At 41.1% G+C, this 24,418-nt stretch overlaps 1 protein-coding gene across 1 annotated transcript in view; it reads left to right on the top strand.

Moving 5' to 3' along the window:
• The window catches only part of DRC11 (dynein regulatory complex subunit 11), an 87,121-nt gene that overhangs the window by 27,807 nt on the left and 34,896 nt on the right, over positions 1–24,418 (top strand). Inside the window, exons 7-9 of the mRNA XM_081916736.1 lie at positions 14,216–14,300; positions 18,362–18,502; positions 21,156–21,231. Of these exons, the coding sequence (XP_081772862.1) occupies positions 14,216–14,300; positions 18,362–18,502; positions 21,156–21,231 (302 nt within the window). The remainder of the gene's footprint in view (positions 1–14,215; positions 14,301–18,361; positions 18,503–21,155; positions 21,232–24,418) is intronic.

Raw genomic sequence — 24,418 nt, 5'->3', positions numbered from 1 at the left:
GTAGTTAAATACAGTGGTAGCTTGGTTTAAGAACAGCTTAGTTTATGAGCAACTTGGATTAAGAATGCTGCAAACCTGGAAGTACATGTTTTGGTTTGTGAACTTTGCCTTGGAAGCAGAACATGTTTCGCTTCCTGTTGAGTGTGTTCCATTTGTAAATTGAGTCCTCTTCTGCTATGGGAAAGCATGCCTTGGCTTAAGAACGCTTTGGTTTAAGAACAGACTTCCAAAACGGATTAAGTTCGTAAACCAAGGTACCACTGTATGTATTTTGTGATGGAGTACATAATTTATATGTAGGTATTTAAATATGAATTTTTCTATGCATTTTTTAAAAATCCAAAGATTTTTGGATGTGCAAACAGGACATCACTGTCTTATGAACAAACTCAAGTAAAACGGACATGGACCTGAAATAGGGTAAATGTCCATCCCTGGAGAAATCCAGGGCTGCCAGGTCACCTGAGGCTTCCACATGTGCTTTTTTCTGGAGTTGACATCCTTCGTTGACTCACTTGCTACAGTGCATCCAGACAATATCAGCCCATTGAATTCTGCTGTTTTCTGTGTTGACTCCTGTGGTTTTTCAGAACTCATTTCTTGTGTGAGCTGGGTGAATTGTATTACATCTTGTCTAGTTGGGACAGGCAAAGTAGTATTAAGGCCTTTAATTGCTGCTTTGCCATTTATTAAACACTTCAAGCCTGCCCATTTTATTGCTTCCTGATGAGTGTGGGTGGAGGATTAAGTGATGAACAACTTGTAAATTGCCCCTTGAATGGTGTTAATTGCCACAACTTTGGCCTAGGGTTTGTTTTGTTTTGTTTGATTTGTGTGGGGGGAAGGCATTGATTATAGTTTTCATCTCTTCTTTTTTTTTTCTTTCTCTGTTTTTATAACATTGATTATACAACCACAACTTCAGCTGATAGGTGGTGCTTTTCCATGTTGTCAATGCTTAGCTAAGGTTGTGTCTCTTGTTTTGGGGAAGTTCCTGTAAAAAGTAGATCTATCCTGGAGACCTGTGCTGTTGGTTTAACCTGCAGATCTCTAAAGAAGACTTCTAAGCAAGTATTACAAACACTAATTTTGCATTTTCTTTATTCGGTGCTGTAGTGAAACAGTACATATCCAGAGATGAATTGGGGTTGCCATAATTCTAGCCAACCTGGAACAGCAGCAACTGAAACCCTTTTCACACATTCAATGCCAAATGCACAGAATGTGTGTGTGCCCCAGGAAGGGAATATTAAAGGCTAGATGGGTGTTCTCTAAACCTTTGGATCCAGGGAGGACCTCTTCAAAAGGGGCTGCACCACCACATCTTACAAGGCATTAGATACATCCAGTCAACCTTGTAGTGGACTTTCCCAGCCATGATGGGCAGAGATCAAGAGGGCTATATGGTAGGGTAGGGGCTTCTGTAAAGTTGAAAAAAGATGTGCTGTTTTCATTCCTATCTCCCGACACATCCCTGTATTGTGTGGGAAAATGTGTTGTTTTTACTCTGAAGCACAGAGTCCTGCAACCCTAGATCCCTGATCTGGCTAATTCTCTCTCCCAGTTTCCAGTTTTGTCCCTTTTTCAACTGACACTTGAACATTCCATATATCTTGGAAGCTCATAGAACCTCTGTAGAACAAATTACCAGCCTTCAAGTCACATTTGTAAGCATCTTTGTAATGCAGCGTTGGTCTGCCAGGGAGCCTGGTGCCTGACGCCAGATCTGTGTAGAGCGTGTCCTTGTGGATCCTGCCATCTTCTATTCTATGGACATGACCAAGCCAGCTAAATGTCACTGGGACAGGAGTGCAAACATGTTGGGAATGTGGGCTTGGAAGCTTGAAGTTTGAAGCTGTCTTGAAATGTGATGCCCCAAATCTTCATGATATGGAAGGCGTTGCCCATAGCTCACTTCCATTAAGCAGCGTTCTCAACACACAAGCCTGGTAGACCTTCATCTTGATATTGGATATTTATGTTCACATTATTTGGAGAGGCAAGCTGTTTCCATAGCTGCCTTGCCAGTACACTTGTGCAACTCAACAATGATGAAGAGGCTGCTGGTTATGATGCAGCCCAGGTAGACAGAATCATCTATCACCTCAAACATGTGATCACCAACGCTGATGTGTGGAGTGTTGGTGGCGTCCTGACCCAGGACACTGGCCTTCGTCAGGCTGATGGTAAGTCCAAACTCCCTGCAGGCTTGGGTAAAACAGCTGATGAGTCTCTGTATTGCTACCTTGGAGTGCGCTGTCAAGGCTGCATCATTAGCAAACAACATCTGTTTGTGCATGTCTGATTACAATAGGAATTGTGTTTCAGAGTAATGGCACCACTATGCTAAAAGTATTTGCTTGTCCATGGGACAATCGGGAGAGGTGCTTTGGATGATCTTGAGTGTACAGTCGTACCTTGGAAGTTGAACGCCTTGCGACTTGAACGTTTTGGCTCCCAAACACCGCAAACCCATAAGTAAGTGTTCCAGTTTGTGAACATTTTTTGGAAACCAAACATCTGACGCAGTTTACACGGCTTCCGATTGAGTGCAGGAAGCTCCCGCAGCCAATTGGAAACCGTGCCTTGGTTTTCAAACGTTTTCGGAAATCGAATGGACTTCTGGAACCGATTCCGTTCAAGAACCAAGGTATGACTGTATAAGGGACAAGGTGTATAAGGGACAAGGTGATAAGGCAACCTGGTCCTAAGCTATTTTGGCTCTGTACTGTGTAAGAGCCAGTTCCTAGGGGCCAAAGTCTCTTCACCCTCCCAATAAAATATTTGAGGGGGCCAGTCCCCCCCCAGTCGATGGTATTTAAATGGTATGGGAGATCCCCATCATGTGATTGATTATGTAGGGTGGGGCTTACATGCCCCCCATATTTTATTCAAGTTGGCACCTCTGATTTATTGACAGTAGGGCATGGAACTTAGCTCAGTAATGCACTAGGTATGCAGAGCTTTCAGCACCAATGTAGCATACAGTGGTGCCCCACAAGACGAACGCCTCGCAAGACGGAAAACCCGCTAGACGAAAGGGTTTTCCGTTTTGGGGGCACTTCGCAAAACGAATTTCCCTATGGGCTTGCTTCACAAGACGAAAATGTCTTGCGAGTTCCTGCGGGGTTCCCCCCCCCTTTTCCTAAGCCGCTAAGCCGCTTATCAGCTGATCCGCTGATAAGCCGCTTAACAGCTGATCGCTAAAAGCCGCTAAACCGCTAATAGCGCTAATCCGCTAAGCTGTCAATGGGCTTGCTTCGCAAGACAAAAAAACCGCTATACGAAGAGCCTCACAGAACGGATTAATTTCGTCTTGCGAGGCACCACTGTACTGATGCAGAACTTTTCCAACCAGAAGCCCATCTTCAGAATTCTGCACTCAGTGCAATCAACCTAAAGGGCAATAGCCCAATCTGAAGGTTACCAGGCCAAACGATCTCTGTCCATGAATGGTCATAGCTGGCAGACCACATGCTTCTGCATACTTTGGGAGTCCCCCAAGTATACAGAAACCTTACCTTATTTTAGGGATCCCTGCTTTGACTCCAAATCAGGCAGTTGAGCTTGCTATTTGAGGAAACAGACATGGTAACTACATGGATAAAAACACAAAGCTGTCGGTTTCTCTTTTGCAAATATGAAAAGTGGGAGCTAATGAGATTGGCATCCCAAGGCACTGTAATGTGTTTTTTGGACAGCAAAGCTAACAGAGTTTTTCAATTAGCAGCACTGATAAATGGGCTCTCCGCATTAGACTAGGGCTAGCTTCTAATTGAAGACATCTGGTTTATTTCTCTTCATCATCTTTCACACTTCAGAAGTCACAGAAAGCACGCCAAGGTTCTGGCCAATTTGTATCAGCTTATGCTTTGTATTAGGAATCTGGAAGGTATTTGATCTTCACTGTCCAGCATCCCTGAAAAATAAATAAATGAAAGATTACATTTCTGTATAACTAAACTGATAGTCTAGTTTCTCTTTTCTCCTAAGCATAATGGTTTATTTAGAGCAGGCCCCAGAAACAAGATAGTGTGAAACCATTGTAATGTGCTATTTATTCCATTCTTGTTCGAATAAAATCATTATTACCATGAATGAAACTTAATAGTTCTCTTAACATGCAGTGTAATGTTCTGATACAATAATGTCTAGTGTGTGCTAAAAATTAAGGATAGGAACAACAGTCATCTAATTTTTTTTTAATGGTAAATTGCCTTCTCCGATTTCTTTAGTAGAAAATGCACTTGTAACCCTCCTTAATCAAAGTGCCTTCTCAAGCGTAACAGTAATGTCATTAGCACAACACTGACATGAGGCTAAAAAATGCCTTGCACAATTCAAAATATTGATTATAAAAGATTTAATCCAGGCATAAATTACAGTCACTTGTAAGCATAGACAATCTAGAGGCATAAATGATTCTTCAAAAACGTCAGAAAGGAAACCATTTAGAACAGAAGTACGCAGCAGCCTTCGAGAGAATCAACATAGCAAAATAGCTTATTGTTACTGGCTGTGAGGTAAATAAATTCTTGGTTTCGTCCATATTTTCTAAATAAACTGTGTTTGCTGTGTTGGGAATTTGTGGGTGGGTGGGGGGATTCTTATACCATGCCATTAGAATTGAATTAATGTTTAAGTTAGTTTAGTTCACATATCATATTAAGCCAAACTTTGAATTCTGGTAAATTTGCTTATGACCTGCATTAAAATATAGGCTGGACTTGGTGGCACAAAAATAAATTTTCAGTGGGCTGAGTGAAGGTTATGTGTTAGTGACTGAAAAGCAAAGAAATCCAAAATTGCACAGTTCTTTTCATTTCATCACAATGTTGTGTTGTGAAAGGAAGGATCTAACATAGCCAGTTTCGATTGTTTTTTCAGTTTGTCCATTATTTGTGTGAGGTAGTCGGAGGTGTGATTCATGACAGAAACATTCATGACCCTTTTTCTGACCCTATCCTTGGAGGCCACTGCAAGCAAGCACCAATGGCAGCTTCTCCATCAAATGCCCATAGTCCATAACTCAGTGAAATTATGCAGTCGAGTTTCCTGCATTTGGGGAAATCGCAGGGATCAGCACATATTGCAGCCAAAGTTCTGATCCCTGGCATCTTACCTCTGTTTTTTTTTTTAAATGATTTTTATTGGTTTTTTACACATACAAAAGACAATACAAAACAAAACACACACATCAAAAACATACAACAAAGATTTGACTTCCCCATACCTTCCTTTCACCACATCCTTATTTTATCATTTTTTCAAGCAACCCTTCAGTCAATTTTTAATCAAGTCTCTTTTAAATTTACTTAAGATTTAACATTTACAGCTGTAATTCTTTGTTTCTCACCCCTTGACATCTTATCAGTCCACAATTTTACAATAGTTTTTGAGATATATTTTAAATTTTCTCCAGTCCTCTTCCACTGTCTCTTTCCTCTGGTCACGGATTCTGCCGGTCATCTCTGCCAGTCCCATGTATTCAGTCACCTTCGTCTGCCATTCTTCCAGAGAGGGTAGTTCTTGCATCTTCCAATACTTTGCCAACAGGATTCTTGCTGCTGTAGTTGCATACATAAAGAATGTCCTATCTTCCTGGCATCTTACCTCTGGCAGCAGTAGCCAATGATCTAGGTCAGTATAAGACGGCTTTCTGTGTTCGTAGCATAGCTTAGCATGCAAATCTTTCATACCTTATGAACACTCCACAAAATGTGGAAAAGCAAGAAGTTTGAGAGGATTTTCTGACCACATTTCCTTTTGGTTGGCTTCTGGAGAGACCAGCTGCTGTTCATTTGAGCCTGGTTTCTCCTGTTTTTAATATCTCCAATATCCCTTTCTTACTTGGTAACATCAGACTGAAATCTTAACTGCTGCATTTTCTGGTTGTCCATCTCGAGAATGGTTTGGATGTGTCAGATGCTTTCTTAAGTCGGTTCTTTAGTGAATGACAGAATTTCAGAAATTTCTGGTCTCTTGCAGTTTAATAGTGCAGGCATGTAGAATTTCCCCCTTTTTCAGTGTTTCAGAAACCAGATCTGAAACACATCACCATAACTAGGATACTTTTATAAGTTAGATATTGGGTTTCTCCATTTGTTCCAGATTTCCTTCTTTTCCATTTAAAGCAGACAATGATATCACAGGCAGGGTGGGGGGTGAACCTCTCTCTCAGTTTGAGTGCAATTGCCATGTGTGCCCATTCAAATTCAGCAGCAGAGATTTTGAGGTCTGGAAGCAGTGATTTAAGCCATGAAGCAATAAATTGTGCAGAATCATTCTCTTCCACTCCCTCTTTAAAAAAAACCCAGAAATGTAGAAAATCAAAATAGGAGAATTAATTTGCATCTTCAAACTTGTTGCATATATCTCTCTTTTCATTCTTTGATCTTTTTGTCATGGATTTGGCTTAATTCTTTTGTTGCTGTACATGCAGTCTCCTGCTTACGCGGGGGTTACGTTCGGAGGTACCGTGTGTGTCGGGGAAATCATGTAAAATTGAAACCCATTGGGAAGCTGCAAACATCCCGTCCTGCCCCCATTCTGCCCTTTTAGTGACGATTCAGTGACATCTTTATGATGTTTCTGGGCCACTTCCGGGTTCGGCCTGATGCGCTTACACATGGTTGTGCACGTACTGAACATGCGTAAATGAACATGCCTGCCTGTAGTTTCTGTTAAAGAGTCAAGCCCCGTGTTGAGTTCTGCCAACTTCGTTTCCATTGGGAGCATTCGCTCTTTCCAAGTGTTTTCAATAAGCTCCGTTATGGCTTCTTGTTGTGCTGCAAACTCTTCCCTTTAGATATTGTGACCGTTTTCTTTCTCCAAAGAGGAAAAGGCCTCTTGAGGGCAGTGCCATCTTCGCTGCCGCCTGCATTAGTGTCCTTGAATGCATTAGTGTTTTTTGAATAAGATCTTTTCTTTTCAGCTTTTTGGAGTCCTTTTGCTCAGCCCTCTCTTTTCTTCAAGGTTTGAGGTTTTCTTAGACAGCAAGGGGCTTTCATTCCAAGCTGTTTTTCTGGGTTTTGGAGCATAGCTTAGAGTTTAAGCAGCCTTCTTCTTTCCTTCACGTGCCCCTGAGTCTCGGCCTTTATCAGTCTTCTCCAAAGATTCACTGTTCTAAATTAAGGCTGCAGCCCTAGACTTACTTCTCAGGTGGACATTGCATTGAATACAGTGGGACTTACCGTATTTTTTGCTCTATAAGACTCACTTTTTCCCTCCTCAAAAGTAAGGGGAAATGTGTGTGCGTCTTATGGAGCGAATGAAGGCTGCGCAGCTATCCCAGAAGCCAGAACAGCAAGAGGGATTGCTGCTTTCACTGTGCAGCGATCCCTCTTGCTGTTCTGGCTTCTGAGATTCAGAATATTTTTTTTCTTGTTTTCCTCCTCCAAAAACTAGGTGTGTCTTGTGGTCTGGTGCGTCTTATAGAGCGAAAAATACGGTATTTTTCTGAGCAGACGCAGGTTTTTGTGGACTCTGGGCCCTTCTGAAGCATCTCTTGGGGAGGATTTTGTTGCTCAGACATTCACTGCTATAACAATCCCTCCTTCCCAAACCGTTTTTATTATGTAATAAAATTATGCAATAAAAACAAAAATAAATAAAATTTGCCTCATAACTGGCTGTAAAGAATGTCTAAAAGGTGGGGTTTTGAAACACAGAGCCCATTACTCCCCAGAAAGATTGACTGTGCTTCTTACATTGCACAGTAATTTTTCATGTCTTGTTTCATAACAAATCTAACATTCCTTATAATCTTGAAAATGAGTGCAGCTATCCTTATTCTCAGAAGAACTATTTTTTATTATCTTGACAGAGCCCTTTAGGCAATTAGGGAGAGGAGTTATGGCGAGAGGGAGAAGGGAGCAGCACACGTAAAGCCATGCAGAAATATAGAGATTAGGTAGTACACAGTTGAGTCTATTACTAGGGAAATGTTTAGGTTAGAGTTGTACTGACATAAATCTCCATCAGTACAGCACTTTGAAGGATACAGAGAGTAAGAGTAAGTTTTAAATTGAGAATGATTTGCAAAAAGGTGGGTAGGGAGAAGTCTGTTAGCATTATTTGGGGTGTACAGTGTGCAGCTCCTTTGTGTATTTTGACACAATTAATTCACTGCATATCTTAACTAAAATAATTTGGAATTCTTGGCTGTCCTTAGGGCATCTTTTGCTAGTTACACTTGAGGGTCCAGGTAAATAATATGTTTTAAGAAACACACACACACATTTAACTCAGTTCTAACCAAATTTCCAAGTAACTCATAAGCAGAATGAAACAGCTACATACAGGTAAGGGAGGGGAAAGTATTTGGGGGGAAATATAGCATACCAGCTTATTTCACAAAGTGTTTACACTCCATGTAAACATTGGAATTTTGTTTTACAAAACTGTGAATATGTACATCTTACACACAGCATTCCTCATATCTTTACCCAAAAGAGTCTCTGTTATTCTATCTCACTGTGCTTTTCAATTTATAAAAGAATGTGTTTTGAAATATTTTTTATATATGCTTGTGGCAGAGCCAGACATTCATGGGGAACTCTGTTGCCTCCCATTATTTGAAATATTTTATAGCTCCATCTTATTTGCCCTCAACTGCTATTTAATACTTTCCTCCCTCCCCACTCCTTGCTGTCAAATATTCCTTCCCTCCACCCCAATTTTGTCCCTCTGACACATACTGTAAACGCTTCAAGAAGCATCTATTTCTGCGCACTGAACCTTGCAGAGGCTGGCCTTAGCTATTTCAGACTTTGTGTGGCAGAAAACCTGGCTTAGGCTGCAACCCCAAGAAGTGCTTTTCTTCTAGGGAAAAAGGTGCCAGTACTCCAGAAAGAAAGCACGGGTCCTAACCATGTCTTCTCAGAAATAAGTCTCATTTAGTTCCGTGGGAATTCCTCCCAGGTAAGTGAGGTTAAGATGGCAGCTTTAGCCACCAAGGCTGCTTGCACACAATCGTTGGGTTTTTATTATGTTTCCATGATTGTTAATTTCAGCAGTATATTTGAGCTTTCACATTATTTAAATGCTACTTTGTAAATATAGCAAAATATAGTGCAGGTTTAGTGTTCATGCGAAAGCTCAAATATAATGGGAAATTAATGTTAGGGAAACATTGGGGAAACGTATATGAATGCAGCCATGAAAAATCACAGGTAATCACAGCTCCCTGACATATATTTATATAATGCAAGTATTTACAAACCTCTGTTTGCCATATTCACATTGACTTTATAATTGTATTCATGAAACATCCTGGATGTCAAAATATAATGTGTGAACTGAGAGTACTTTGTAACAATTCAAGGGATTTCCAGCTTTTCCGAGAGTTGCACGCTGTTGCACCTTTTACTGTGTATTTTATTGTTAGCCATATTGGGCATCCACACAGAAAGGCAAGATACACTTTTAATAAATTAATAATAAATAAAACCAATGTTGAATTTTCAGAACCGTTTTTTTACACCCGCCTTCCACAAAGAGATCCTTCTGCTACTACATACAATTTTTAGAGTTCAGTTCAACATGCGCTGCAGCCAAACACCCAGGATTGAGTCTTGCTTGGGTTCCCTCTTTTTAGTCCAGGGATCACCAGGGGTGGTACTTAAGCAGCACCTTCCTATTGGACAAAGAGGTGGAAGGGCGAGTAAATTAAGTTGTTTTACCTGTATTATTATTATTATTACAAATAATCATATTTTAATTATTTTTATGTATTGCCTTTATTTGTGACTCACTATGTTAAATGCTTGCAAGTGACTTACAGTTATAAAAGCATACAGAATAAAAAAAAATTACAATAACTTCAAAAAAGGGAATGAACATTACTGACTAAAACTGGTCATCTTGCAGTAACAAAAAAAGGGATGAATACAAGCCGTACTCTTTCATAAGGACATATATACATAGTTTTACTTGTATGCCACCTTTCCATAGTTCAAACCATGCTCAAGTAGCTTACAACAGGAAAAACCCTCATAATTTCAAACATAACAAAAATAGTCATAAACCACAAATAAAACATCAAAAAGTACACAATCAAATCAAACAATTTCCATGTACATCATAAAAATAAAGATCCATAAATTAATATAAAATAACAGCAACAACCCCACCCCAACAAAAGCCCCTAAACAGCACCCCAGCCCAAGAGTCTGTTCAGCACTTTAGCTTTTGTAGCTGGAGTCTGTCAGGTGGGCAAAGGCTAGCAAGGCAGGGAGCAGGTCTTCTCTTCCAGGCCTCACAGCCAAGGTGCCCTCTGGCTACCTTGAGTCAAGGCTGTGAAAAGTATTCCCAATGCCCTCCAGTTGTACTGGCAATTAAGGTAATTAGGTCTGCCTGTCTGCAAGTCAATATGTACATACTTGGGTTTTCTGCATTCTGCAAGCCACACTCTGTAGAGGTCCATACGTTTATTGGATCAGAGGTTATGGGAGCAATACAGCTTTAGAATTGCCAGACTTGTGCCACCTCACAACTTGATTGAACCTGAGATGTTTGCCACAACCAAGTTTCATGCGTGTTTCCATTGTAAGGTGGCTGCAATGACGAAAGGGACATACCAATCTAATTTTAGAAGCATTCTTTCTCTTCAAAGTCTGCCAGGCACCAGAAAGAGTTTCAGAACTATGCTCTAATTGGAGACTAAAGTGTATGATTAGAGACTTCCTTGCAATTCAGTGCTGGGTATTTTTTAAAAACTGGGAAAGCTCTTTGTAGCTGAAGTACTCTTCAAATAATTTAAGTTCATCATAATACTATTATTTATAATGAGAATATTTTTTGTTCATTTGCTTTAATTAACTGTGACATCGTTCTTTGTTATACTACTCACTTTTCTTTGGCGTAGATTTTCAAAAAAATACTTGAATGTTGTTACAAATTCAATTCTTTTGAGACCTACAGTATAATTGTAAACGTGTTTGCTTACAGGTGAGTTCCAAGGAATACAGTAGGTCTTATGTGTCAAAGTAGTCATAGGAGTAAAATAATGAAAGGATTGTATCCAACTAAGTTATATATAAGTAGACCCATTAAAATGAAAGACCCGAAATCAATCATGCCTGAATTGGATTGGATGCCACCCAAAGAGGGAGAAAGTGCTTACTTTGAATTCTTTCAGTTACGGTAATCTGCTACACCCCAACATAAAAGTGAGCTAGAACTATGACTAAAAGATATTCGGATTATTGCTTATTTGAACATAAGGAATTATTTCAGAAAGTCAGTATTGAATCTACTGCCTTTGGAACAATTCTGGCTTCTCCGAACATTTAAACCCTAATGATCACTGTCTCTTATGTGCTATTCTGGGGGTATGGCTAAGCAGTGCCAGGACTCCTGCAGACCAGAGGAAATTGTGGGTCAGTGTCCCTGGCATTATCTATACTGGGTAATGTTGTACAAAACTCCTTTTAAGAGCCGGGCGCGGTGGCGCGTGCCTGTAATCCAGCTACTCCTGGAGGCTGAGTCTGGCGGATCGCTTGAGCTCAGGAGTTCGGGGCTGCTGTGGGCTATGCCGATCGAGTGTCCGCACTAAGTTCGTCATCAATATGGTGAGCCCTGGGGAGCCAAGGCGCGCCAGGTTGCCCAAGGAGGGGTGAACCGGCCCAGGTCAGAGACGGAGCAGGTCAAAACTCCTTTTAAGGTGGAACCTTTTGGAGAGTAATGGTTCCCAAATTTTCCCTTTAACACTAAGATAGTAAATGAGCATCATAGGGTGTATGTGTGCGAACCATGGAAATATGAGAAGTTTCTTTGGCCCTCTGAAATGGAGCCTTTTTATTGGATATAACTGTCCTGAGTTAAACCATGAATAGGTTGGCCTAGCAAAATCTAAAAAGCAGTCATAACTGCAATAAATTACAATCACAGCCTTAAAACAACCCCAGATATTAAATATACATTTAATAATTTTTATTACTGCAAATAATTTTTATTACTGCAAATAATTTTTATTACTGCATTTTGAAGAACAGGATAATCCAGTTGATGCCCCAACATTGGGCAGGATCCAGCAGGCACTGTGGCCAGTTAAGCCCTCTGCCTTGAGCTTGCTTGTGCTTGGCACTGGCACACAACACATACAGTTCACAGTGGGAGGTCAGCGCCATGTTCCTCTTCTCCTCAGTTTCCCGAACCTCAACATTACTCTTGTTCCAAAAAGGAAGAGGGCTTCCTTGTGCCCTACATTATTGATTTACAAAAGGTAATTCAGCCTTCTCTCTGCATTGAAGTTCTTTTTCATCTGCACCTAGCTCTTTGGAACAAGGTCAGGATGTAGTCAAGAACAGCATGTTAGCCTTTGCCACTGCAGAGATTCAGCTGGTGTACATATGTTTAAAATTTGACTAATTGCATAATGTTGAGGCACAGTGCAATGGAGCATAGCGCAGATGTACAGAGCCTGAAACCAGTGCCTCATGCTGGACCATCTTTCCCCACAGAGGACATGGCAGATTAATAATGGGAACAGCTGAAACTGCTAAAGAATTGACTTGGGGGCAATCAAGGGCTGCAGTGAGTCATTAGTTATGCTTGTTTTTAACAACACATTTCTCTCTAATGTGGCCTAAATATGAAGCAAGCCAAATCATCTGTACTTCAGTTCTAGTGCCAAGTGCCATTTTTCAAATGCATGCATTGAAAGGCAGTAAAAAAAAATAAAAAAGGAATAATCTGGCATGACTTTTAATATTTAAGTTAAATACAAAATTGGATCTGTACCTTATATTTGTTCTTCGTTAGAAATAATTCTGTATGTAAAAACCATTTCCCCCATCATGTTAAAAAAAATCTGGGAAGGAAAGAAAGAGCCATTTACTGCTCAGCTGTGGGATTTACTCTACTAAAAGTTGGAAATAAGGGAAAGAGGGATGTCCATTATTGGATGAGATATTTCACGTTAAGCTGATTCTGCCCCTTGTCCAACACTTAATTTTTATGAACAAGGAGAACTTTGCAGAACCAAGGGAATGACTTCAGAAGAATGAAACGCAGGGTTTCATTTTCCACATGTCAACAAACAATTACTGAAAGGTACTGTATGGGCACTTAGTTTGTCAGAGAATTTCTGAATTAGATGGAACAATGTATGAATGCAATTTCAGGAAGCTAACTAACATAAAAATGTGGTCCAACATCTCATTCTTACAGTTTTGCCTCAGTAATTTAGAATATAGGATGAAATGCATGGTGCTTAACAGAGTAAGACTTAATGTAGACACAAGATTTGCCCACCTTGGAAGAATGGCAGATGCAAGTGATGGACTATGTGGAGTTGGCAGAAATGACTGGCAGAATCCGAGACCTGGGAGAAGAATCAGTGGAAGAGGACTGGAAGAAGTTTAAAGACTATCTGCAGAAACACTGCAAAGTTTATGAATGTTAAAATAATGTTGGATTTGGAAATAATAAGGCATTAGTGATATAGCTTAAAAAGTATGCAAAATGCAATAGAAAAGGAGGAAAGATTAAAGTGATATTATGTCGAAAGTAAATAATATTATAAAGGTGATTAAGTACGAGGAGAAAAGATTGGTGACATAATAGAATGAACTTAATAATTAGAAATGAGATCTGAAAGAGGGTAAGGATTTGCTGTATCTGATTGGGTAAAGAGGAACACAAAAAAGGGAGGCGTGAGGAAGTCAAGAAAGGAAGTTAATTAAGTATGATAAAAAAAGTTGGAGTTATTATGTTTTTGTATTTGGTTGGGTGGAATTTTTCTTTACTGTATTTTATATTTTAGTGTTTTGATCTGTTCTATGTGTTACTTTTGATTATGCTTTATTTCCTTTTACATTTTTTTTTACTTCTGTGGTGGTTATGTACTTTTCTTTTTTTAAAAAACCTAATAAATATTTTTTTAAAATAAAAAAAAACTTAATGTAAATGATGTTTAGGGCAGTTGCAAGAGAGTGATCGCAAGAACCCTTTAAGATGGGAGCAACCCATCTGCATTGCATACATTGGAATAGAGCTGAAGAGAACCCGGCTTGCGAATATATAGCTGTCTCTACCACATCACACTTCATCTCTAGTTATTTGCTTCACCTGCCCACATCAAACTGCTTTTGAGTAGGAACAACATTTTGCTGATTAACCATATATAATTATCTAACCCTTTTGAATTAATACCTTAAAACAACATGTGGCTTTGTGCTGTTTTTGAAATGAAGCCTTTTATTTCACACAGGCACATGACAGGAAGATTTCCGGACTACCCTGACGAAGAACAAGGCGGTTCAGCTGTTCTTTTTGCTGAAAAAACTCCAGAGGAGGTAGCATTTGTTTCAGACATAAGGTTAAAAAAGGATTATTATTTATTCCCTTTTTGAAACAATGTATGGTAGACCCAGATTTATAGTACCTAATTTGATCTTACTGGGTTGGATCCACAGGTGCAGCCAAAAAGGATATTAAAATCTCATCTGGAACTCAGAGGTCTGAACACAGTTGCACTAGGGCTTTTTATCCCCCTTCCTAACTCATATTCTCTTTAAAAAAAACCCTGTTACGTGACTTCTGCATTAGAGAATTTGATTCTGAGGCACTGGTTACAATTTCTAGATGCCAAACGGTTCCTCTGCAGAGTCCTTTAATGAGATCTGCCAGTCAAGTCACATGAAGGTTCCACACATGTATTAACAATTTCTGCCACATTCCAGGAGCCATTCCTCATCCCATCCCATGTCTGGAAAGCAATGCGAAAACCAGCCTAAAGTATTTCTATACCCACAGAACGCCAGGCATGCAAATCTTCGTTGGGGTAGGCAGCATGGTGCCTTCCAGATGTTGCTGCACTCAAAGCTCCCATCAGCCTTGAGCATGGACTGAAGGCTGGGGCTCTCTGGGGGCACCACATTGACTATCCCTGGTTTATGCTACTGGCCACACTTCTTCTTCAGCATGTAACTACATACAGTGGTACCTCAGGTTACATACTGTCAGGGAACTGACATCGGAGCCAGAAGTGGAGGCAGGGCTCCCAAGCGATGCCGGAGAAGGGCCAAGCAGGGAGAGAGGGGACTCAGCAGTTGGGGAAGGAAATCAGCGTAACACCAGGGATAAAGGGGGGCGGATGGGGGAATCGGAGAGAGGGCTCCAGGACTCTTCGCTGGAGACCAGCGGGGAGAGCACAGGTCCTCCGCTACCCACACTCGCCCTGCGCAGAAGGCTTCCGCGCAGGGAAAGTAGGCGGAGACTTGGCGTCAAAGAACTTCTTTGCTGGAAGAAGTTCAAGAAACGCCCACTGACGGATTCTGCTAGCGACTGAACAGCCACGAAGTGAAGGGCTGTCCAGCCAGGAAAGGTTTAACCAGGCTACCTAGCCAGGAGTGGCGGCAACTTACGCACGAGCAACTTCATATAACCATTACACATATGCTTCAGGTTACAGACTCCGCTAACCCAGAAATAGTGCTTCAGGTTAAGAACTTTGCTTCAGGATGAGAACAAAAATCGTGCTCCAGCGGCATGGCGGCAGCAGGAAGCCCCATTAGCTAAAGTGGTGCTTCAGGTTAAGAACAGTTTCAGGTTAAGTACGGACCTCCAGAACGAATTAAGTATTTAACCCGAGGTACCACTGTACTGTGTTAACATTGCCCCATGACAGTGTTCCAGAAGTTACTGTTTCTTTGGTAAAGACTAGCCTACAGAAGCCCATGTCATAATAAATCTATTAATCTCAAAAGAGCCACAAGATTATATAGTGTCAGCGTTTTGGAATTTGTTACATATATAGGGACACTCAGAGTTGAAGATATTTAGGAGATACAACTGTAGAAATGAACCTCACTCAGCTGCTGTGACCTTCTAATTTGTCCACTTCTCCCATTGAATAAGACCCTGGGATCCTGGCCACTGCACCATTTCAACCCTTGACACTTCTTCTTCTTCTTGTTCTTCCTCCCAGTTCCTTCCATGCCTCTGTTTCCCTCCTCATATGCTTACTCAAATATTTACAGCTCTTTGCCTACTTTACATAACAATAGTTAGCATTTATATCCAAGTGCTTCACGCATGTTATTCTGTAATCCTTAAAATGGGTGGGAGTCCATGGGCTACAAAATGGGCTAGAGGGGTCATGAGAACTGCCGGGAAATGTGGGGTGGGGGGAAGAGACGGGGGTCGTTTCATAGTGGAGGGGGATCTTGCGCTTGGATCCTGCTTAAAGGTTTCCCCATAGGCTTCTGGCTGGCCATTGTGAGAACAGGATGCTGGACTAGATGGGCCTTTGGCCTGATCCAGCAGGCTCTTCTTACGCTCTTGTCTTTTTATTTTTCCTCTGAAATAACTATAAGTGTCATCATTTCCATGTTACGGGTGGGGGGGGTGAGATAGACAAGCCACTCTGGTGAATTGGTGACGGATGATATGTCACCCTGGAGACTCCCATGTGCAGCTTGTTGTTGTTTTTTAATAATATTTTATTAAATTTAGCGATAAAAGCGGGAACAATCAAACCAAAAACAATAAAAGCACAAAAAAGAATATAAGACACAACAATACAGAGTTTCACAAAACATAAAATATAAACATTTAACCTAACAAGGGAAAAAGAAAAATCAATCAACACACAAAAATGGAATAAGAAAAAACACAGATCACTCTTTTCTGATTATTCATCTTTGATTAACTTATTTTCCTGACTTCCTCACGCCTCCCTTTTTTGTATCCCAATTTAACAATTAATTCAGCAAATTCAAATCCTGCTACTTTACCCTTAAATATTTTACCTCTCAAATTTCTCTTGTCACCAGAACCCCTTCATATTATTTCAATGTCATCAGCATTCATACATTTTACAATGCTTCTGTAAGTAAATTTTAAATTTCCTCCAATCTTCTTCCACCAACTCTTCTCCCTGATCTCAGATTCTGCCAGTCATTTCAGCCATTTCCATATAGTCGATTACTTGCGTCTGCCATTCTTCCAAGGTGGGTAAATCTTGTGTTTTCCAATGCTTTGCGATGAGTATTCTTGCTGCTGCTGTAGCATACATAAAGAAAGTTCTATCCTTCTTTGGCACCATGTGCAGCTTGGACTATTATCTGCTTCTCCAGGCAAAAGACTCCAGGTGGGAAGGAATCTACTTGGTTTTTTACTAGAACCCCAGATCCACCAAGTGGGGCCAGCTGCAAAAGATAGGCACTTGGAACTAAAAATTCTGAGCCTAGAAGTTGATTTTGAGTACCAGCATTAAACAGAGCTCACAGCCCTTCCACAGGAAAATTCAGTTCTGCTTGCCCTCTTCCCCAAGCTTTTTAAATAAAGGTAAAGGGACCCCTGACCATTAGGTCCAGTCATGACCGACTCTGGGGTAGCGGCACTCATCCCGCTTTATTGGCCAAGGGAGCAGGCGTACAGCTTCCGGGTCATGTGGCCAGCATGACTAAGCTGCTTCTGGCAAACCAGAGCAGCGCACTGAAATGCTGTTTACCTTCCCGCTGGAGTGGTACTTATTTATCTACATGCACTTTGATATGCTTTCGAACGGCTAGGTTGGCAGGAGCAGGGACCGAGCAATGGGAGCTCACCCCATCGCGGGGATTCGAACCGCCGACCTTCTGATTGGCAAGTCTTAGGCTCTGTGGTTTAACCCATAGCCCCGCCCGCGTCCCAACCTATTTAAATATCAGCAGTATAATTTACTTCATTGCATGTAGGGGTGGCTAATCACATCATCAATTTGATTTGATCAGCCAGAGATCTATCAGTAGATCCTGATCTGCCTTGTGCCGACTCCTGATTACTGTTGGTGGAAAGCACTGCTTCCCACTCCCTTTTAAGCCTATGGGTCTTCCTGCAAGGTGAGGCACATGCCTGTCTTTTCTACCCAGGCCAGGTTAAGAGTACCTGCTGAGCAATGGGCTGCTGCAGCCTTCCCCAACCAGATGTTTTGGACCACTACTGGCTAGTTTTCATGTTACAGTTATTCTGTGCCAATATCTCTAAAGTAATCTTTTTAACTATAGACAAAAAATGAAAAAGTATTTTTAAAAACAGCAAAGTAAGAAACACGAATCAGAAAACAGGAGACTGATAACAAATCTGATAGTGGTAGCAAGAACATTGATTGCTAAAGGTTCCTTCTTTCAAGGAGTGGCTACATGAAATGTTATGTTTTGATTGTGAGTAAAATAATAGCATTGATTCATTTTTGTTCAGGGTGGACTGATCTTTGTGGCTGAACCCTATATCATTTAGCAAGAAAATATTCATTCAAAATAACATAAAGTTGCAAGGGTTAACTATGTTATAAATGTTTGTTAGATTTGTTGGTTTGATAGCTGGAATGAAGCTAGTTGTTTTGTTTCGACTCCTTTCTTCATTCTGCCAGGTGGCTGCTGAAATAATTGCTAAAGAAGAAGAAGAACTCAAAAAGAAGAAAAAGAAAAAGGGGAAAAAAGAAAAGAAAGAAAAAGGGAAAAAGAAAAAGCAAGGGAAAGAAAAAGAGCCGAAACCAAAGAAGAAAGAGCAGGCAAGAAATGCTAATGCACAACTGTTATCAAATTTTGTTGATTCAATTAATGTTGGGTAGAATCTGGATGAGAACTATGTGTACACTTTGAGACCCACAATAAGCTTCTGCTTAGGCTTCCAGCCAGCCTGGAATATGAGCCATGTGGACTCTCAGAGGACCCTTTCTTTGTTTCCCACCCTCCTAAAACTTTCCTCTACTGTGTTAAATAGTTCCTAAAAACCTTAGGACCAGAGCAGGCTGTCGGATTCAAACCTGAGTGCTTTACATTGCCATATATAAGCACAGGGGAAGAATTGAGGAGGGAAGCTATCTATGTTTCTCTCTCCCCCACCTCTCTTTCTCCGTTTCTCCTCTTCCCCAAGTGACAGCTCTTACTGATATAAAGAAGCCAAGCATAAGGAAAGGGGTTTGCAAGTTTAGCTCCACGCCCAGAGCTATATCACTCCTCCAGCTGTCACTATGTTGAGGCCTAATGTTTGCTGTGGAGACCTTGTTTCACATGTGGGGGCTTCCAGCACAATCTAGAACCCTGATTATCCACCCTTTAAATTGTAAGGGTAGCCCCTATGTGTATTTATTCTTTTTTTATTTAACCAGATTTATATACCACTTCGTTATCATTAGAGCAAACAGCACACAGTGTGTGGGGTTTCCCCCCCTTTTTTTTTTTTACTATTTGTGATCATTAACATTGAGTGTTAAGAGAAGACTTTACAGGGTGGTAAAATCTCATTTCCTAGAGAATCCAGGGGCACCTAGTGATGCTGAATGTTGAAAGATTTAGGACAAAAGATAGTACTTCACACAGTGCCTAGTTAAACTGTGGGATTTGCTCTCAAAAGAAGCAGTGATCCCCACCGACTTGGGTGACATAAGACAGATCACAAAGCCACCAATGGCTGGTAGCTATGTGAGCCAAGTTTCACCTCTACTGTCCTCCTTTACACAGATGAGGCAATCCTGATTTCATACACCCAAACTTACAATTGGTCGCTTGAAGGAAATACACCGCAGCAAGTATTCTCATTTAATCTCAGTGTGGTCTTTCAGTGGACAGGCAGGTGGTTTGCACAGGTCCAGTCAAGTACTCTTAATAGCTGATAGAACTTTAAACGGACTACTACAATTCCACCGTACAAAAGGGGGTAACTGGGTGCAGTTTTGAACTTTATAGGACCAGGGTGTTGCCAAAGTTGTTATATGGAGCGCCACAACCAATTTAGATTCACTGGAGAGAGTGCAAAACATTTTTTTGTGCAGATTCCTGCCAGTCCCTACCTTTACAAAAATAGCACTACTCTGTGCAGAACTGGGTGTAATGCCCAATAAAGCCAAACCCCTTAGACTAGGCTTGCTTTTTGGGTTAAAAGCTATTTTAAAGCAGGTATCAAAATCCCTCGTTACACCTTTAGAAGACATGACCCCAAACTCATGTAAAATTCAATTTGCTGCCAGGAGGTTGGGACTCTCTGCCTCCTTTCTTGTGACGCAGGTTTTTGAGACAGTTAAATAATTAATACTCCAAAGGCTTAGAGACCCCGAGATGCAATCACAAACTGCTGAGATCAAGATCTGTCAGTCTAACAAATTGTATGCTTTTTTTATTCCATTGTATCCATCCCTACAAAGATATCTGGTGGATTGGCCAAATGTTAAAATGAGTGTAGCCTTCCTGCAGGCAAGACTAAATGTCCTTCCGTTAGCAGATTGGACAGGCCGACATAAAGGAATTTCTAAGAAGGATAGAGTTTGTGGCTGCAACTCTATGTCAATAGAAGACATAACTCATGTTCTCCTTGAATACCCTTTTTATGATGACCTTAGAAACAACTACATTCACCCATTGTTAAGATCGCAGAAGGGAAGGGCGTCTCTTGCAAAGATCTGTTTTTTGTTGTCTGATGTAGAGAGGTATATGTACTTTGGAACATCCAATTTTTTTGCCAAGGCTTTACAAATTTGTGTAATAAAACTTAAAGGGAAAATGGGAAATGGTTTACCCTTTCAAGATCGGGAAGTAGAAATATAAACCACTATTATTAGCAGTATTCTTGTTATGATTATTTTTACTGCATGTAATGGCTGCTCACTAAACACAGTAAATCAAACTGAACTGAATCTGTCAGAGGCAGTAAGAGTCTGAATATCTTTTGTTGGGAATGGCAGGTTGAAAAAGTGCTGTTCTGCTTGCAAGCTTCCCTCCCATGGGCACTGTGAGAACAAGATGGTGGGCTGGATCGGCCATTGGCCTGACCCAACAGGCTCTTCTTCTATTCTTTTGAGCCCCTAATTCTTTTTACCAGATCATAGGGACTCCAAAACAACAGCACCTCTAGCTTTGTTAACCCCATCCACTCAACCACAGTTTCCAGAAACCGATGAAGAACAATACTGATTAGGTTGGGAAAAGAAAACTTATCACTTCATGAAATATTAGACAACAAGGATGTCTTCTGGACATCAGTGCTCCCATTTCAGCCACCATGAGAGTGAAATTGGAGCCCTGATGCCCTGATGAAAGGGAGTGGAATCTTGTTGTATGGGGACCACTGATACCATCCACTATTGATTTTACCTGTTTTGTAACATCAACTTTTAATTGTTTGTGTTTCTAAGTTATTGAGGTCAAGGTTTTATTTTGTAAATTAAGGAAGAAGAAGAAGGTTGGAAAATGTCACCTAGTAATTTTCTCCCGGTGATGGAAGCAGGAAACAACAAATACAAAGGCAAGTAGAGAAAGCATAGTTAGTGTAAATGTTGACTGTAAAATTTAATGCATGATATTCAGGCATTCAGGGTAGCGCTGTGGATAGAACCTCAGCGCCTAGGACTTGCCGATAGATTGTATGGTCGGCGGTTCGAATCCCCGCAGCGGGGTGAGCTCCCGTCGTTCGGTCCCAGCTCCTGCCCACCTAGCAGTTCGAAAGCACCCTTAAGTGCAAGTAGATGAATAGGTACCGCTTTATAGCGGGAAGGTAAACGGCGTTTCCGTGCGCTGCGCTGGTGCTAGCTCGCCAGAGCAGCTTCGTCACGCTGGCCACGTGACCCGGAAGTGTCTCCGGACAGCACTGGCCCCCGGCCTCTTAAGCGAGATGGGCGCGCAACCCCAGAGTCGGTCACGACTGGCCCATACGCGCAGGGGTACCTTTACCTTTACCTTTATTCAGGCAAGTCTGTGGATCCAGAGTATACTCCATTGCTGGGCACAATCATGACAGCACAAAACCATTTAGCATGTGCCTAATTCAACAAATGAAAATGTAGGTTGAACATTCAAGCTTTAAGACATGCCTAATGAGATAAATTTATGTGGGTTCTTTACCATAGGGCTTGTTTACCATAATATGTAATCAAGACTCCAGAAATACAAATGAGGGGGGAATATATATATATATATATATATATATATATATGTTCTAAATATGCATCTGGGGATTTCAGAGCAGCTTAACAGGATATGGGATGGTGGATTTCTTCATCAAACAATTCCATTTGTCACGTAGACACGGTGGCAAGAGGAGGGTAGTGTTAATTTCTTGAGACCTAACTGAAAACAGATGTGTGCATATTTCAAGAAGTTGCCAGTATAGGAACTCCCACTCCATTGTTATAAAAACCGTACATATATTAGAGGAGGCCAGCACAACTTGTGATCTACCAACCCAAATATCAGGCAGCCCACCAGAAGCGTCATAAACCTGCATTTCTTGGGCTGGAGAAAAGAGCAGGTTGTCAAGAAGCTGAAAGGCCAGGGTAGGGCTGGAGGGCTGCATTTGGCTTTGTTATGAGTCACAGTTTCTATAAGACTATGCTGGGAGCTGGAAAATTGTTTGGTGGAACAAAGGAAGGCAGCTGGTGAATTTGCCTCTAGCTTAATTTTCCTGCTTGGGATGATTACATGTGGAAATACACTAATGTCCCCAAGCTTTTACTGTTTAATACAGATGGTGTGTGATACTTGAAGTGTTATCCTAAGTTAGTGTGGGTGTGGGAGTGTACACACACAGAGATATATACAGATGGGGGTTGTAAAAAGTGAGGTTAGAAGGAAATGAAATGCAATAAAGATTGTGATAATTAAGTTTTTAGCAGAAGTAATTCATAGCTGTGTGAAACTGTTGAATTATGGTCAAAAGTTTTGTGTACTGACTGAGACAAAGAATTTTTAGCATTTTTTGTGTTAACTGGCTTAAAGGTAAAGGTAAAGGTACCCCTGCCCGTACGGGCCAGTCTTGACAGACTCTGGGGTTCTGCGCCCATCTCACTTAAGAGGCCAGGGGCCAGCGCTGTCCGGAGACACTTCCGGGTCACGTGGCCAGCGTGACATCGCTGCTCTGGCGAGCCAGAGCCGCACACGGAAACGCCGTTTACCTTCCCGCTGGTAAGCGGTCCCTATTTATCTACTTGCACCCGGAGGTGCTTTCGAACTGCTAGGTTGGCAGGCGCTGGGACCGAGCAGCGGGAGCGCACCCCGCCGCAGGGATTCAAACCGCCAACCTTTCGATCGGCAAGTCCTAGGCGCTGAGGCTTTAACCCACAGCGCCACCTGCGTCCCGTTAACTGGCTTACTAATTCCATAATGTTAGTGTCTTGAAGAACTGTTTTGTGAATTGGACTTCTGGGGAGGAATCATGGTGGATTAGACGTCTCTTGTCAACACTCCATTGACAAAGATAATTATGTGGTGATTAATAACAGTCAAGCCATAAATCTTGGTTATCACATTATCTCTGGAGGAACAGAAAAAACGGAATCATAGAATCATAGAATTGTAGAGTTAGAAGGGACCACAAGTGTCATCTAGTCCAACTCCCTGTAATGCAGGAATCTTTTGCCAAAAGTGGGGCTCAAACCCACAACCCCAAGATTAAGAGTCTCATGCTCTACCGACTGAGCTATCCCAGACTTCTAGAGTCTATAACAGCTAAGAGGTGTTCCAACTGTGATAAATTTTCATTTTATAGTGTCCTATCTTTTGGCCTTCCAGTTTCTGCAGATGGTGGAAAGGAGTGCGAGTCTGAATCATCTGACAGACTTGAGCCCCGCAGAGAAACGGGGAAGCGCCAAGGCGAGGCGCACCCTCCAAAAAGCCCTGAGAGGGTGCTTAGGGTGTCAAGAGGTCCAGCAGCCCACAAAAGGGCTCTCCTGCAACCCCCAAACCCCAAATAATCATAAAATAATAATAATAAATAATAAAAGTGATGGCAAAACAATAACAATATTTTAAAAAACAAGGAATCCTGTCCATAGGATTATTTTTGTAAAACAGATAAACATTTTGGGGGGAAGGGAAGAGAAGAAGAGAAAGGAATGTTGGAGCATTGGTATATTCTGTGTGTTTTGTGTTTTTATTACATTCCTTCTGAAATACAAGTACTAAAACTAGATAACTTTGCAGATTTTTTGCAAGATACTGTCACAACTATGAACATATTTCACTTTTATTTGAATAAAGGTTACCCTATACATACCTTACTAGTTATAATATGTGAACGTTGTGACCTTAACCTTCTTACCATTCCTTTGGGGTAGAGTGAAGTCTTTGCTCGCCTTGTCCTTAGAGAAATGGTATCATTCATCTGGTTACATATAAGTACAATAAATAAGTTCTTTCTTTAAAAATCCAGTGTGGTCCATCAATGAATAACAAATAACTAGGTCCTAATGTCCATGTGAAAACATAACACTTCAAACTTGCTGACCCACCCAGAAAACTCTGTAAAAATCAAATAATCTATATAATGGTCATATTCCCCACAGGCTTAAAGTCCAAACTCTCATAACCCTGATGGAAGTGTCTTTTTAACCAGCATGCCAGCTTTCTCAGCTTATATATCTCAGTGCATCCATCATATTATTTAAAAGCTTAAGAGCAACTTTTAAAAATTAATGCTTTTCAGCATAACCCATTTT

The sequence above is a fragment of the Podarcis melisellensis genome, assembly GCF_964234715.1.
Source record: "Podarcis melisellensis genome assembly, chromosome: 1".
Taxonomy (NCBI): Eukaryota; Metazoa; Chordata; class Lepidosauria; order Squamata; family Lacertidae; genus Podarcis; species Podarcis melisellensis.
This window is presented reverse-complemented; position numbering and strand designations above follow the sequence as displayed.